At 40.9% G+C, this 15,385-nt stretch overlaps 1 protein-coding gene across 1 annotated transcript in view; it reads right to left on the bottom strand.

The window, feature by feature from the left end:
* NRK (Nik related kinase) overlaps window positions 1–15,385 on the bottom strand; it is a 236,229-nt gene that overhangs the window by 59,400 nt on the left and 161,444 nt on the right. The window contains exons 20-21 of the mRNA XM_075835864.1: window positions 8,561–8,652; window positions 5,758–5,873 (exon numbers count right to left, since the gene is read on the bottom strand). Coding sequence (XP_075691979.1) covers window positions 5,758–5,873; window positions 8,561–8,652 — 208 coding nt within the window. The remainder of the gene's footprint in view (window positions 1–5,757; window positions 5,874–8,560; window positions 8,653–15,385) is intronic.

The following is a 15,385-nucleotide window of genomic DNA, read 5'->3' as shown; positions in this document are numbered from 1 at the left end:
TTTTCTGGTTAGTTTATCCTTCTTGGGCCAATCAGGTAGAGGGATGTGCTGATCTTACATGTGTGAATTTATTAGGTGCCACCACTGCAAATTTATTGGGTGTTACTAGCATACCTCCCAATTGTCCCAGATTCAGCGGTACAGTTTCGGATTTCGGGTGGTGTCCCGCTGTCCCGGGCAGCCGGCAGTATGTCCCGGTGTCAACTGTATCTGCTTCTTCAGGACGCAGTTACAGTTGAACCAAATGCTGAAGCAGGGAACCGTCAGCTCCCTGCTTCAGCATTAGTACAGAGGACTCCCTGGGCACAGCGCTACATTCGTTGCCAACGCTCTGGCTGGGGATTTCGCTCCCAGAGAGAATCCTTGACGTCACTGTCCATATATGCAAAAATAGTAGAGATGTGGGCAGCACAGCAGAACTAGGCCTCCAGGGCGCTGCGGGTGCCAGTCTCAAGGAATCCTACTTGTAGATCCCCACAATACATGTAAAGACAAGAAAATGAGGCAGCACTCCAAAATTAATTTAAAGAATCCAGGTTTATTCTCCCATCCATGCATAGGATGGGAGAATAAATCTTGGATTCTTAAAATTAATTTTGGAGTGCTGCCTATTTTTCTTGTCTTTGCCTGTCCATACAGTGAAGGAAATAAGTATTTGATCCCTTGCTGATTTTGTAAGTTTGCCCACTGTCAAAGACATGAACAGTCTAGAATTTTTAGGCTAGGTTAATTTTACCAGTGAGAGATAGATTATATATAAAAAAAAAAAAGAAAAGAAAAAGAAAATCACATTGTCAAAATTATATATATTTATTTGCATTGTGCACAGAGAAATAAGTATTTGATCCCCTACCAACCATTAAGAGTTCAGCCTCCTCCAGACCAGTTACACGCTCCAAATCAACTTGGTGCCTACATTAAAGACAGCTGTCTTAAATGGTCGCCTGTATAAAAGACTCCTGTCCACAGACTCAATTAATCAAAAACACAGAAAAAGGCCATACTTACAAATGGACACAGCCAGGTCAGAAACGCTGATGAAGGCGAGTGAGCAGGTGCTTTAAATAATAATAGCCACTCCCACTAGTCTTGAGGGGAGTGGTATGTGGTGCATGGGATGTGTAGTAAGAAATAATAAATGAATAGTGTATGTGCAAGTGTAATAATGTAAGTGAAATATAGGGGGCAGTAATGAGTAAACTGCCTAAAAAATAAATGAATAATGGGATGCAAGTGTGTGAAACATGGAGGGATAGTGTGTAAGTCATGAGGCGCAACGTGTGTAGCCAGGTAGAAGCCTATTTGTGACGCCTTGATAATTCATAGAGCGGGCTACCCTGCTTGCTAGGCCAAACAACAACACACCATGCTCTCCCAGCATCTAAGACCCGGCTGTGTCCAAAAGAAGCGAATATAAGTAATAATGAAAAATACCTGGGGTATTAGTGATCATTTTGGCCAAAAGGACGCAAGCTCGCAATCCACGACAAGGATCCCCAGACTTGCGAGTCCCTAACTCCCTAACTGGAGTGAAAAGCTCCTGATGTACAGACAAAACAGATAAAAACAAGAACATTTATACAAAAACACCGAAAAAGGCCATACTTACAAATGGACACAGCCAGGTCAGAAACGCTGACTCAATTAATCAGTCTGACTCTAACCTCTACAACATGGGCAAGACCAAAGAGCTTTCTAAGGATGTCAGGGACAAGATCATAGACCTGCACAAGGCTAGAATGGGCTACAAAACCATAAGTAAGACGCTGGGTGAGAAGGAGACAACTGTTGGTGCAATAGTAAGAAAATGGAAGACATACAAAATTACTGTCAATCGACATCGATCTGGGGCTCCATGCAAAATCTCACCTCGTGGGGTATCCTTGATCCTGAGGAAGGTGAGAGCTCAGCCGAAAACTACACGGGGGAACTTGTTAATGATCTCAAGGCAGCTGGGACCACAGTCACCAAGAAAACCATTGGTAACACATTACGCCGTAATGGATTAAAATCCTGCAGTGCCCGCAAGGCCCCCCTGCTCAAGAAGGCACATGTACAGGCCCGTCTGAAGTTTTCAAATGAACATCTGGATGATTCTGAGAGTGATTGGGAGAAGGTGCTGTGGTCAGATGAGACTAAAATTGAGCTCTTTGGCATTAACTCACCTCGCCGTGTTTGGAGGAAGAGAAATGCTGCCTATGACCCAAAGAACACCGTCCCCACTGTCAAGCATGGAGGTGGAAACATTATGTTTTGGGGGTGTTTCTCTGCTAAGGGCACAGGACTACTTCACCACATCAATGGGAGAATGGATGGAGCCATGTACCGTCAAATCCTGAGTGACAACCTCCTTCCCTCCACCAGGACATTAAAAATGGCTCGTGGCTGGGTCTTCCAGCACGACAATAACCCGAAACATACAGCCAAGGCAACAAAGGAGTGGCTCAAAAAGAAGCACATTAAGGTCATGGAGTGGCCTAGCCAGTCTCCAGACCTTAATCCCATCGAAAACTTATGGAGGGAGCTGAAGACCCGAATTGCCAAGCGACAGCCTCGAAATCTTAATGATTTACAGATGATCTGCAAAGAGGAGTGGGCCAAAATTCCATCTAACACGTGTGCAAACCTCATCATCAACTACAAAAAACATCTGACTGCTGTGCTTGCCAACAAGGGTTTTGCCACCAAGTATTAAGTCTTGTTTGCCAAAGGGATCAAATACTTATTTCTCTGTGCACAATGCAAATAAATATATATAATTTTGACAATGTGATTTTCTGTTTTTTTTTAAATATAATCTATCTCTCACTAGTAAAATAAACCTAGCCTAAAAATGCTAGACTGTTCATGTCTTTGACAGTGGGCAAACTTACAAAATCAGCAAGGGATCAAATACTTATTTCCTTCACTGTATATGGATAGTGATGTCAGCAGCTTCTCCTGGAGCGGAATCCCTGGCCAGAGCGTTGCTGACATTCTGGCTGGGGCTTCCGATCCTAATGGAAATCCTGACATCACTGTCCATATGTGGACAACGACGTCAGTGGCTCCTCCTTGCACTGAAACCCCGGCCTGAGCATTGCCGACGCTCTGGCTGCTGATTCTGCCCCTAGAGGGAGAACCAATGGCTATAGGAGGAGTGGCGCTATCTACAGGGGGTGTGGCACTATCTACATGGGCATTGTGGCACTATCTACAGGGGACAATGTGGTGCTATCTACATTGGCAGTGTGTGTGGCACTATCTACATGGGCACTATCTACATGGGCACTGGCACTAGGGGCAGCTAAGGGGGCATTATATTGTATGGTAGCAGCTAAAGGGGCATTATACTGTATGGGGAAGCTAGGAGGCATTATACTGCATTGTGGCTGCTATGGGGGCATTATACTGTATGGTGGCAGCTAGAGGGCATTATACTGTGTAGAGGCAGCTAAGGCGGCATTATACTGTATGGGGCAGCTATAGGGCATTATACAGTATGGGGCAGCTAAGAGGGCATTATACTGTATGGTAGCAGCTAAAAGGGCATTATACTGTATGGGGCAGCTATGGGGGCATTATACTGTATGGGGAAGCTATAGGGGCATTATACTGTATGGGGAAGCTGTGGGAGCATTATAGTGTATGGTGGCAGTTAAGGGGGCATTATACTGTGTTGCCAAATTCTCAGAGTCATAACTTTTTTATTTTTTCATCGATGAAACTGTGTGAGGGCTTATTGTTTTGAGCTGAAGTTTTTAAATAGTACTTTGGGGTACATGCAAGTTTTTGATCACCTTTTATTCCATTTTTTGTGGGAGATGAGGTGACCATAAAACAGCGATTCTGGTGTTTTACTTTTTTTTTACGGTGTTCACCGTGCATGTAAATAATTATATATTGTAATAGTTCAGTTCAGTTTTTCCGGGGCTTGTTTTCTGCGGGACTAGTTTTATTTTTAATGGCACCTTTAATGTACTATGTAATGTACTATGGAACTGCGATTCCTCCATTGGTTTTTTGTTTAGTTTATATGTCGTTTGCCGTGTGGTGTAAACAACATGTTAACTCTATTGTGCATGTCAATATACGATTTCAACAAGACCAAATTTATATATATCCTTTTTTTTTATGATGTACTACTTTTGTTTTGTCACCAAATTCTGAAATCCATAACTTTTTTATTTTTCCATCGATGGAGCGTTGTGTGGATTTGTTTTTTGTAGGGCGAGCTATAATTTTTAATGGTACTTTTGGAGTACATACGGCTTTTTGATCACTTTTTATTTCATTTTATTTAGGAGGTAATATGATAAAAAAAAAAAACAGCAATTCTAGCATTTTTGGTTGGTTTTTTTTCATGACACTCACTGTGCGGGATAAATAATGTTATATTGTAATAGATTGGACTTTTACGGAGGTGGCAATATCAAATATGTTTATTTTTGTTTACATTACTGTAGGGAAAAAAAAAATTTGTTTTAATACTTATATTTTTTGTAAAACCTTATTTAAAAGGTTTTTTTTACGGTTGTGTTCCTCCTAGGGAACTTGAACAAGCGATCAGATGATCAGTAGTACAATACACTGCAATTTTACCACCCAAAAAGCAATGGAGGAATCAAATTTTTTCCCATTTAAACCAACAAATAATTTATTTTCAGTTTTCCAGTACATTATATGGTAATTTAAATGGTGCCAATAGAAACTACAACTCCTCCCGCAAAAAATAAGCCCTCACACCACTCCATTGACGGAAAAATAAAAAAAAGTCTTGGCTCTTCGAAGGCGGGGAGTGAAAAACTAAAATGAAAAAAGGCAAAAAAATGGCTTAGTCCTGAAGGGGTGAAGCCCAAAAGAGGCTGGGTCTTTCTACAGGATCGGTGATAAATGTATTTGGTGGGAAAACCTCTTTAAGTAATAAAGTCGATTATGTTGAATGAAGTAATCCACTTTGCAAATCCTCAAGTATCTACCGGTATATGTTTGCTATTTCCAATCCACTAGGGGGAATCAACTCTCCACTGTATATATTTGGGAATTTGCAATATATATATTTACATGTATTGGGATATACTCGGCCAGACAGTGACTAGAAGTTTGGAATGATAAGAAAACTAATGTTAAATAGGTGCAGTGACAGGGAACATAAAAACTGTAGAAATTTCTTCAACTTATGTGAGCTATATGCTTATGTGAACAATAATACATTTTTTTCCATAAGGGTTATTTAAAAATAAAAATAACAAGGCTCATAGGTCTCCTTCGTCAGATCTATGTTACATTCCAGAGACTGGTATTGGTATGCATGTGGTCATGTGATCACATGATCCATGGTGTTAGGCACGCACGCACACCTGTAGTCACTATTCTTAGACTGATCTGCTCTGTAAGTCTCAGTAGGACCCAGTGGCTGTCTCTTAAGAGACTTCAGTAAGTTCTTATGCCTGCAATCATGGACTTTATATCATGCGACTTTATGAAGATGATGTCATATGTGCAAGATTTTCTATACATTTACTGCAACAAGTATTTACATTGTGTATTAATGCTGAGTCACACACATGGTGCAGAATTCTCACAAACAAATTAAAGTAAGTTTTATAACTTTTGATAAACTTTTCATACAAATGTATTTATCTAAAATAAGTTAACCCCTTTAAGATTTGACTATGAACTTGGTACCTATCAATATGTGCTGAACAACTGTAAGTAAAAAAAAAAAAAGCCCTGCCCCATTCCGTCAATGTGTATTTCAGTATTACAGAAGCAAACCTTTTTTTCTGGACATCATCATCACTGCTGCCAATCTCATCACTGGACGAGGAATAATAGGAGGCTTTCATGTAGGACCTGATACTCTCGTTTCCTTTTGGTACAAAACTGTGACTCTGGGTGACAAATAAAGAAAGAAAAATAGCTGACTATATTACGCGATTGAGATAATAAAAAAAAATCCAAGAGGCAAATCTTAAATAAAAAGGGCATGCTCAGACGTTGCAGAATTCTGCAGACACTGTCCGCATCAATGCCGCACATGAAGTAAATTGCTGCGGATTAGTCGTTGCGGATTCAGGTGAAGAGTACATCCTGCTCTCTTTTAAAACATTCCATCTCAGTCTGGCTATAGACCTCGAAACACTTAGGTCCAGCCAAAATGATGAAATATCCTGTTCGTGAAAGCAATCCGCAACGCAACACACATAACATCTGCGGATTTTATTGCGTAATTTTGCAACTCCATTGAAGTCAATGGAGAAATTCCGCCACAAGTACACATCAAGTCCGCAACAGCCAGTGTATGCTGTGGACACCAAATTCCGCACCGCAGCCTATGGTCCGGAGCGGAGTTGTCCGCAACGTCTGCACGAAGATAACAAAAAAGGTGTGGAAACCAATGGACGGACTGTCTGTTGCGGATTTCCAGTGCGGACTGTCCGCAGCGGAATTCCACCAAGTGTGAACGTGCCCTAATACATAGTGTGGTTTCTATTACACAACAAAGTATTAGCTAACCATGATATTCACATTTTAATGTAACCACATACCTGGTTATATATCCATTGATACTGTGTCAGACCCTTAAAGGGGTATTCCCAAAATCATAAATTAGCACCTATCCACAGAATAGGTGATCATTATCTGATCGCTTAGGGCCCCAATGCTTAGAACCCCACCTATCATGAGAACGGAGGTCCTGAACCCCCAGATCCACCTCACTACTCAACCGCAGTGGGGAGCACATTGAATGGAGTGGTGGTCGAGCATGCGCGCTGTTGCTCCCTTCAATGTCTATGGGAATGACGGAAACAGCCGTCTACAGTGCTAGGCTGTTACTGTCATTCTCATAAAAAGTGAATATAGCAGCAGGCGCATATTCAATCGCCCCTCCATTCCAGCTCCTCCTCACTGCATAGAGTGCAGTAAGAAGAATCTGGGGGTTTGGGACCCCCCCCCTTCTTACAATTGATGGGGGTCCCAGGGATCAGAAAATTATCACCTATCCTGTGAATTGGTGATAATTTAGGATTTTGGGAATGCCCCATTAAAGGCCGTAATTTCCTTAATTTCTCCAAGAAAGACGTTTAATAATCGTTAGAGTGACTTACGGGACTGAAGGCTATGGTTTAACTACTAGGAGATTTTACTGACATTTTGTTATGGAGATATTGTGTGGATTCCAATCACCATCTACATCAATGTTCACACATATAATATGTGTGTCACATAAATGATAATAGTTAGTTGGGCCTCATGCACACAACCGTAATTTTGATCTGCATTTACGGATCCGTAATTGCGGATCAAAATACTGATCCATTTATTTCTTAGCCCCACAGACACCTTACTGTATATTTACGGGAAGGTGTTCGGGCTGTAGAAAGGATCCGCAAAAAATAGGACATGTCCTATTTTTTGAATTTACGGACCGTGCTCTCATACTTTATAATGTGAGTACGGCCTGTAATTGTGGGTGACAGTCCACGGCCATCCGTGCCTGTAATCACGGGCCATGATTACGGCTACGACCGTGTTCAGGGGACCTTAGGATTTAGATCAGTAGTTCTCAAACTATGAGGCGCCCCCTACTCGTTGTTGAGGTGCAGCTTTCACAGAAGTATTATATGCTGCACAGTTCTTTTTCTGGTTGCACCAATCTCTGGTTTAGCAACATATAATTGACTCTTTTTGTACTTATTTTAATGTTATACAGCGATTAGAAGACAAAGTAAATATAAATTGAGCATTATTTTGAATTTTGGCATGGATTTCAACAACGGGGGGGAGGGGGGGGGTGTGGCCAAGGTATCACCATGATCTGGCTGGTGAGGCCCCAGCACAAAAGTTTGAGAAGCCTTGATTTAGATTATAGTTGCCAACTTTTAAAAAACATTTTAAAAGAGATTATATAAAGATTTTATTTTAATACCTTGCTCTAAAATACTAACTGTGCATACTCTGCTGACTGTGAACTGTTTATGCTAATGTCCATACAAAGAGGTCTTTATGGCCATTTTGGGGACATTCCCAGGTAGAACGGACGGGACTTAAAGTGTACATCCACTTTCGGTTAAAAATTAATATAGTGCAGTTAGAGACAGATTGTCCTGCTCGTCTCCATGGCTCCCGTATCCAGGACGGGCGTTAGAGCTATAGGATTCTGCAGCACAGGCAGGCTATTCTGGATACGGGAGCCATGGAGATGAGCAGGACGCTTTGTGTCACACTGAAGAGCCATGAGCAGCCACCATATAAGTAACAGCCATAGTGCCCCCAAGAATAATGCTCGTCAACGTGCCCCATAACAGTGACTGTGAAGGTGCCTGACAGAAATCAGAAGGGTATATTTTGTCAGCATAACCCGACAAAAGTCTCAGGCTTTGAGCCTGTGATTTCAAGCCATCAAATCTCAGTATAGAAGTAAGAAATTAACAAGCATTTTTCACATGTTAATGCACATTAAAGGTATTTTTAATAAACTTCTTCAGGGCATAATAAATGCAAAATAAAAACACGTATTCCAATATGAATGGCACAGTGGTAGGAGGTAGTTATCAGAAAATCTTATCACACTTACTGAAATCTTTCTGAAATCCAGGAGTACTTTATTTTCAGTCTTTTCTAATTGTTTGGGATGATTCTGTATCACTTGCTTATCATTCGGTGACCCTAAAACATTAAAAGGAAATGATATGACAATAATTGTTCCATTTTTATGGAGTGTTCTATCATTCATAGTTAGTGTCATTCACCATTGTGGCATCTGGCACTCTCTGTCACTCCTCATTCATCAAGTATCTTTCTTTTATCTTAAGGGAAATCTCGTCTGAGTTTTAAACCATGCATCATAATAGCACTCAAGCAGCGCTCTTGAACCTTTGCGAGATTCTAGAAATCCAAAGTGACTTGGAATATAAGATGATCAGTAAATAAAAGGAAACCTGCTGATAACCATATGAAAGCAAAAACAAAGAGCATTATGAAGTATAGTGAACAAGGGCACCACTAAAATAAATACCCATCACAATGCAAAAATATATCAGAAGAGACAATAAAAACTTGTACTGTGAACTTACAGAGATTCTCTACCTGTGGAGCTACATTGAACAGTATACTAAGGGGATCGTGTAACAGGCAATTCTCTAATATAATTTTATCTAAATCAATCGCTTTAGCCACAGGAGCATTCTGATGTTAATCCTTTCCCGCCGCAACCATTTTTCGACTTTTCATTTTTGTTTTTTTTATTCATACCTTCCAAAAGCCATCTGTTTTATTTTTTTAGTTGATATAGGCGTATGAGGGCTTGTTTTTTGCAGTATGAGTTGGTTTTTCATGCCATCATTTATTGTACCATATATTATACTAGGAAACGGGAAAAAAATTATTTGTGGGGTGGATTGGATTGTTTTTTGGGTTTTGTTTTTATGGCGTTCACCGTGCAGTAAAAATGACATGTTAACTATTTTACAGGTGAATTTGATTGCGGTGACACAAAATGTATATATTTAATATTTTACTGCTTTTACAAAAAAAATAAAAAAATTGTTACCATTTTTTTATTGTTTTGTGTTGCCATATTCTGAGACTCATAACATTTTTGTTTTTCCATTGATTGAGCGGTGGGTGAACTTGTTTTTTCCGGGGTGAGCTGTAGTTTTCATTGTTACCATTTTAGGGTAAATATGACATTTTGATCACTTTTTATTTTTATATTTTGTGGGAGACAAGGTCACCAAAAACACAGCAATTGTAGCTTGTTTTTTTTTTTTTACAGCGTTCTTCGTGCAGGTTAAGTAATGTTATATTGTACAGACTTTTACAGATGCAGCGATACCAATTCTGTTTATTTAATAATTTTTTGGGGGAATATGCGAAAGGTTTTCTATTTCATTTCTTATTATTTTTTGTATATAAAACAACACTTTAGCTATTAAAAAAAACAAAAACGGGACTTGAACAAGCAATCATTGTATCGTTTGCACAATATACTGCAATACTTATGTATTGCATTATATTGTGTTTTTTACCTGCTTCTATTAAGCCCAGCCTCTGCCATTTGAACCATTGGCACCCCGCGATCCTGTTGTGAGGGGGGCAATGGTCTGTCAAAGGGAGCAACCCCCCTTTTTCTAACAGCTTAGATCCCGCAGTCGCTATTGACCACGGCATCTAAGTGGTTAAAAGTCTGGGATCGGAGTTATCTCCGAACCCGGACATTGTTGTGAAGTTTTGACTGTAAGGCTGGGTTCACACGACCACATTAACGTCCGTAATGGACGGACGTATTTCGGCCGGAAGTCCCGGACCGAACTCAGTGCAGGGAGCCGAGCTCCTAGCATCATAGTTATGTACGATGCTAGGAGTCCCTGCCTCTCTGCAGGACAACTGTCCCGTACTGTAATCATGTTTTCAGTACGGACAGTAGTTCCACGGAGAGGCAGGGACTCCTAGCATCGTACATAACTATGATGCTAGGAGCCCGGCTCCCTGCACTGAGTTCGGTCCGGGACTTCCGGCCGAAATACGTCCGTCCATTACGGACGTTAATGTGGTCGTGTGAACCCAGCCTAACATGCAGCCGACACCTGCTGAGTATGGAGCGGGCTTCTCAGCTTTGGGCTGTTCATGTAATGTATTGACAAAGTTACCCCCCCCCCCGGGGAAGAGACACTCTTTGTGGCCACTCTCCGCTCTGGGTGACAGATGAGGCTTCTGATTGGGGGAATATCCTCAATTAGCTCAAACTTCTCTAAAATGGCCTTGAAAATATATATTTTTTTTAAAACAAGACAACCCCTTTAAAGTGCATCTGTCACCTGATAGAGCTCTTTATTTTAGAGCCTAATGTATAGACCTGTACCCACTAAACAGTCCCCTGATCTCCTGATTGTCTGAAAAGATTCTTCATGCCATATACAAATAAGAGCCATGTGAGATGCCTTGGGGAATAAGGGTATGTTCACATGAGGGCGTCCGTAACGGCTGAAATTACGGGGATGTTTCAGCCTGAAAACATCCCCGTAATATCAGCTGTAATGGCATGTGCAGGCGCTTGAACGCCGCGTCAATTACGGGCATAATTGGCGCTGCTATTCATTGGAGTCAATGAATAACGGCTCCAATTACGGCCAAAGAAGTGACAGGTCACTTCTTTGACGCGGGCGTCTATTTACGCGCCGTCTTTTGACAGCGGCGCGTAAATTACGCCTCGTGTGAACAGACAAACGTCTGCCCATTGCTTTCAATGGGCAGATGTTTGTCAGCGCTATTGAGGCGCTATTTTCGGACATAATTCGGGGCAAAAACGCCCGAATTACGTCCGTAAATAGGCCATGTGAACATACCCTAATACTGGGGCAGATTTACTAATACTGTCTAAGTTAGACCAGGCAGTCAGAAAATGCATCAAATTAATTTATTTTAAAAATTTGAGACGCTAAAATTTACACTTAACCCTTACTGATACCATCTATTAGTTCGTTTAGTATATGTCAGTTTTTGCAGGAAAATCTTGGCGCATTTGTGGCACACAATGTCACATTTTAAGACCTTGTCCTTTTTCCGTCAAGCTCTTCCTCATTTAAGCATGTTGTAAAAAGGTCTAAAAGATTTGGTGTACGTTATGTACGACGGAATTCTAGCTCAGTTTGAGACAGATTTCTGGCGCATTTAGGGCATGTTCACACAGCGCTAAAAAAAACAATGTGTAAATGTGTCAAATACACTTCTTGTGAAGTGTTTTAAAATACATGTGTTTTTGACACATTTTGTGCACGCTTTTTGCACGTATTTTGGCGCACAATTAAGACTCCCGTTGACTATGGGAACATTTGGTGCGTTTTCAGCATGTAAGAATTGACCTGACGCTTCTTTTGTACACTACGCATTTTTTTTTTTCAAATAACCTTTAGTGAAAAAATGTATGGGAATCTTAATGAAGTGGTTTTTTTTCACGTATTTCGGCGCATAAAACGTGCCAAAATACACTTCAAACACATGTGAACAGGGCCTTAAAATAGTAAATGAATGAGCAGGCAGAAGGAGCCATCACGTGGGTCCTCTAATAAGGGCCAGTAAGGAGTGGCAAAAGTGCTGGCATGTCCTCAGTTGCATATGACACCTAGAATCTTTTGGTCCCAATGGACACAAGCAGTGCATATGATAGAGGTCCTAATATAAAGAACTCATAAACTCATAAAATGCCACCGATAGACGGTCACTGTAGTTTTAAATCACAAAGTATTATTTATTCTGCCTATTCTCAACAGTGTAGCACATATTCTCATTTGGGAATACGAGTAAAGATTTTTACATTTAATAAACAAACTATAATTTTTTTAACTTTAGGATTATAAAGTCATCTAAACAGAAAGCTTATGCATTAAGCTCGTTCACATCTGCGTCAGAGGCTCCATTAGACGCATTTGCTGCAGATCTGGTCCAAAATGCTGTAAAAAATAGAGCAAGTAAAAAAAATCTCCAATGACAGAAACCCGATGGAACCCATTAAAGCCAATACGTTTTGTCAAGCCCTTTTAGTGTCCGTCAGGCGACTTATTTGGCAATTCTGGGGTTTTTTCTTTCGTTGTTGTGCTCCCATGACTGAGTGGCACAATGGAAAACTGAACGCAGGTGTGAACCCAGCATAATTCCATATATGTATTGACCTGAACATGTACTTACAGTTAACAGTTTCCTGCCACTATAGGATAATACAGCTGATGCTAATAGTAGGCTTAAAAAGGTTTTCCCACGAGGAACATTTATGACATATCCACAGGATATGTCATAAATGTCAGATAGATGCGGGACCCACCTCTGGGACCTGCACGTATCTCTAGAACGGGGCCCCTGAACCCTGTTTTACCTCTTTGTGTGTCGGCGGATTTCAGACCATGAATTTGAAAACAGCGTAGCTCGCTGAGCTACGCTGTTTTCGTAAGCCCCATAAAACTGAATTGTTGTTACGGAAAAGCGTAGCTCGTATGCTAAGCTGCTTCCGTAACTGCTATTCACTACTATGGGAGTTACGGAAACAGCGTAGCTAAGCGAGCTACGCTGTTTTGTAATTCCCGACCATAAAGTCAGGAAGTGGCCTGGAGTCATTGATAGCAGACAAACATAGAACAGGGTTTAGGGGGCCCCGTTCTAGAGAAAGGTTGGGTCCCAGAGGTGGGACCCGCATCTATCTGACATTTATGACATATCCTGTGTCAAAAATGTCCCTCGTGGGAAAACCCCTTTAAGTGCAGAAATCCCAGTGGATAAATAAGTTCCAGCAGTACATGCTAGTGGGACAAGTGTAAGATGGAGAACATTGCTGAAATGCTAGCAACGTAACTTTAATACTAAGGAAGAATTATGTTTATATAAAGACAATGAGCAAGTTAAAATGTAAGAGTTGTGGGAATTAGCAGAAATCCCCTGGAAACCTTCCTACTTCAGCACTTTCTAACTGTAAATCTGTTTTTCTCTTTGTGAGAGGAGCAGCAATGTGGAGAGCATTCAATCGATGGGCAAACATCAATTATTTTTACACTTTAACCATTTATTAAAAAAGCATGGTACATAATACTGAACCGGGTTTTTAGTGTCCTTAGAAACTGTAAAAAAGTTAAACAAAACCTCAGAGATAATGTGAAATGCAAAACCACACAGTATAGAATTATTGCTTGGTCCGGGGTTGTCTGCTTTAAACCAACCTTTTATTAGAAGGAACCCCAACAATATGCTGATCACAGGGTGTCCTGCTGCTTGCACTCCCATTGATCAGCAGTAAATTTTGCAGAAACAGCAGAGTGTTCAATTCCCCTGCAGTGCCACCACAGGTAAAATGAAGCATTACACAGATACCACTGAAATGAATAGGTTGTCCATGTAATGCACAGGCGTGACAAAGCCTCCAGAGGGAGAAACTATGAGGGAATTTATCAAGACTGGTGTCTCATATGTCGGTTTTAATATGAAGAGCGCCGGAGTAAAATCCGCCTGATTTATTAAGAGTAACACTCTTCTTAATAAGTTCAGTGCATCTCTGGCAGTCTGTATGCCAGAAAAATAAATCTACGCCGGCTAGGAGCTCACGTAGATTCCTGCTATAATTTGCTCCAGTTTCTGGCCTAAATGATAGTAACTATATTGAGTTGAGCTTTACCTATTTTAAAGGAAAGTAGCATGAGCGGCGGAAATGGCAGAAAAATCGAATTGCAAAATGTATGCCTTTTGCTACTGTCATAGAAAAGTTGATAAATTCCTACTAGTATTTGTACCCACTCTCTGCTCTGACTAATAGACAAAGGTCACAAAGAGGGGCATATTTTGTAAAACAGACAATCCCTTTAGTTTTGGGATGTTATTAATACTTATTAATTTTAAATAATATACATAAAAAGTAAGGATACTAATGCCGCCATAGAATAGACTCTTACAAACTGCCAGTGTCCATTGCGGGATGTACAGGGAAGTACGGCATCGGTTTGGAAACGCATTGAGTATCGATTTTAGGAACGTCTTACTTGCGATTTTTGCAGTGAACTCACAGCTTTTCCGCAGCAAAAATGGCAAGACTTGTTATTTGTTGTGGAATTTAACTTCCCCATTGAACTCAATGGGGATAGCTTGCAACACATAAGCCACCATATCAATTTATGCTGTGGTTTCAAAACTCCACAGAAAAAAAAGCGCTTGAAAAGACAACTATAGAGTATGTTCTCACAGGTCAAATATGCTGCAGATTTTCTGCAGAATCTTATAAATCGGCAGGTAGATCGGGCACAGAAATCATTGTGTATTTTCCGCAGTGGTTTTACCTGCGGATTTAGGGCGGATTTACACAAACGTGATATACGTCCGTGCAACGCGCGTGTTTTTCACGCGTGTCGTACGGACCTATACAAGTCTATGGAGCAGTGCAGACAGTCCGTGATTTTTGCGCAGCGTGAGTCCGTTGCGTAAAACTCACGACATGTCCTATATTTGTGCATTTTTCGCGCATCACGCACCCATTGAAGTCAAAGGGTGCGTGAAAATCACGCGCACCACACGGAAGCACTTCAAACAGCAGTCAAAAGTATGTTTGGAAACAGAAAAGCACCACGTGCTTTTCTGTTTACAAACATCCAAACGGAGTGTCATAATGATGGCGGCTGTGCGAAAATCACGCAGCCGCACATCCTATGTGATAACACACGGAGCTGTTAAGTGCCTTTTGCGCACGCAAAACGCAGCATTTTTTGCGTGTGCAGAACGCACACGCTCATGTAAATCCGCCCTTAGTGTGAAACACAGTGTGAAGCATTAATTGTACAAAACGTTATTTGCATCTGCGGATTTACTGCAATTTTAACTGCAGAATGGCAGCATGAGCAATGTAAAAACAGCAACAAAATACATCTTGCAA

This window comes from Rhinoderma darwinii, chromosome 8 (genome assembly GCF_050947455.1).
Source record: "Rhinoderma darwinii isolate aRhiDar2 chromosome 8, aRhiDar2.hap1, whole genome shotgun sequence".
Lineage (NCBI taxonomy): Eukaryota > Metazoa > Chordata > Amphibia > Anura > Rhinodermatidae > Rhinoderma > Rhinoderma darwinii.
This window is presented reverse-complemented; position numbering and strand designations above follow the sequence as displayed.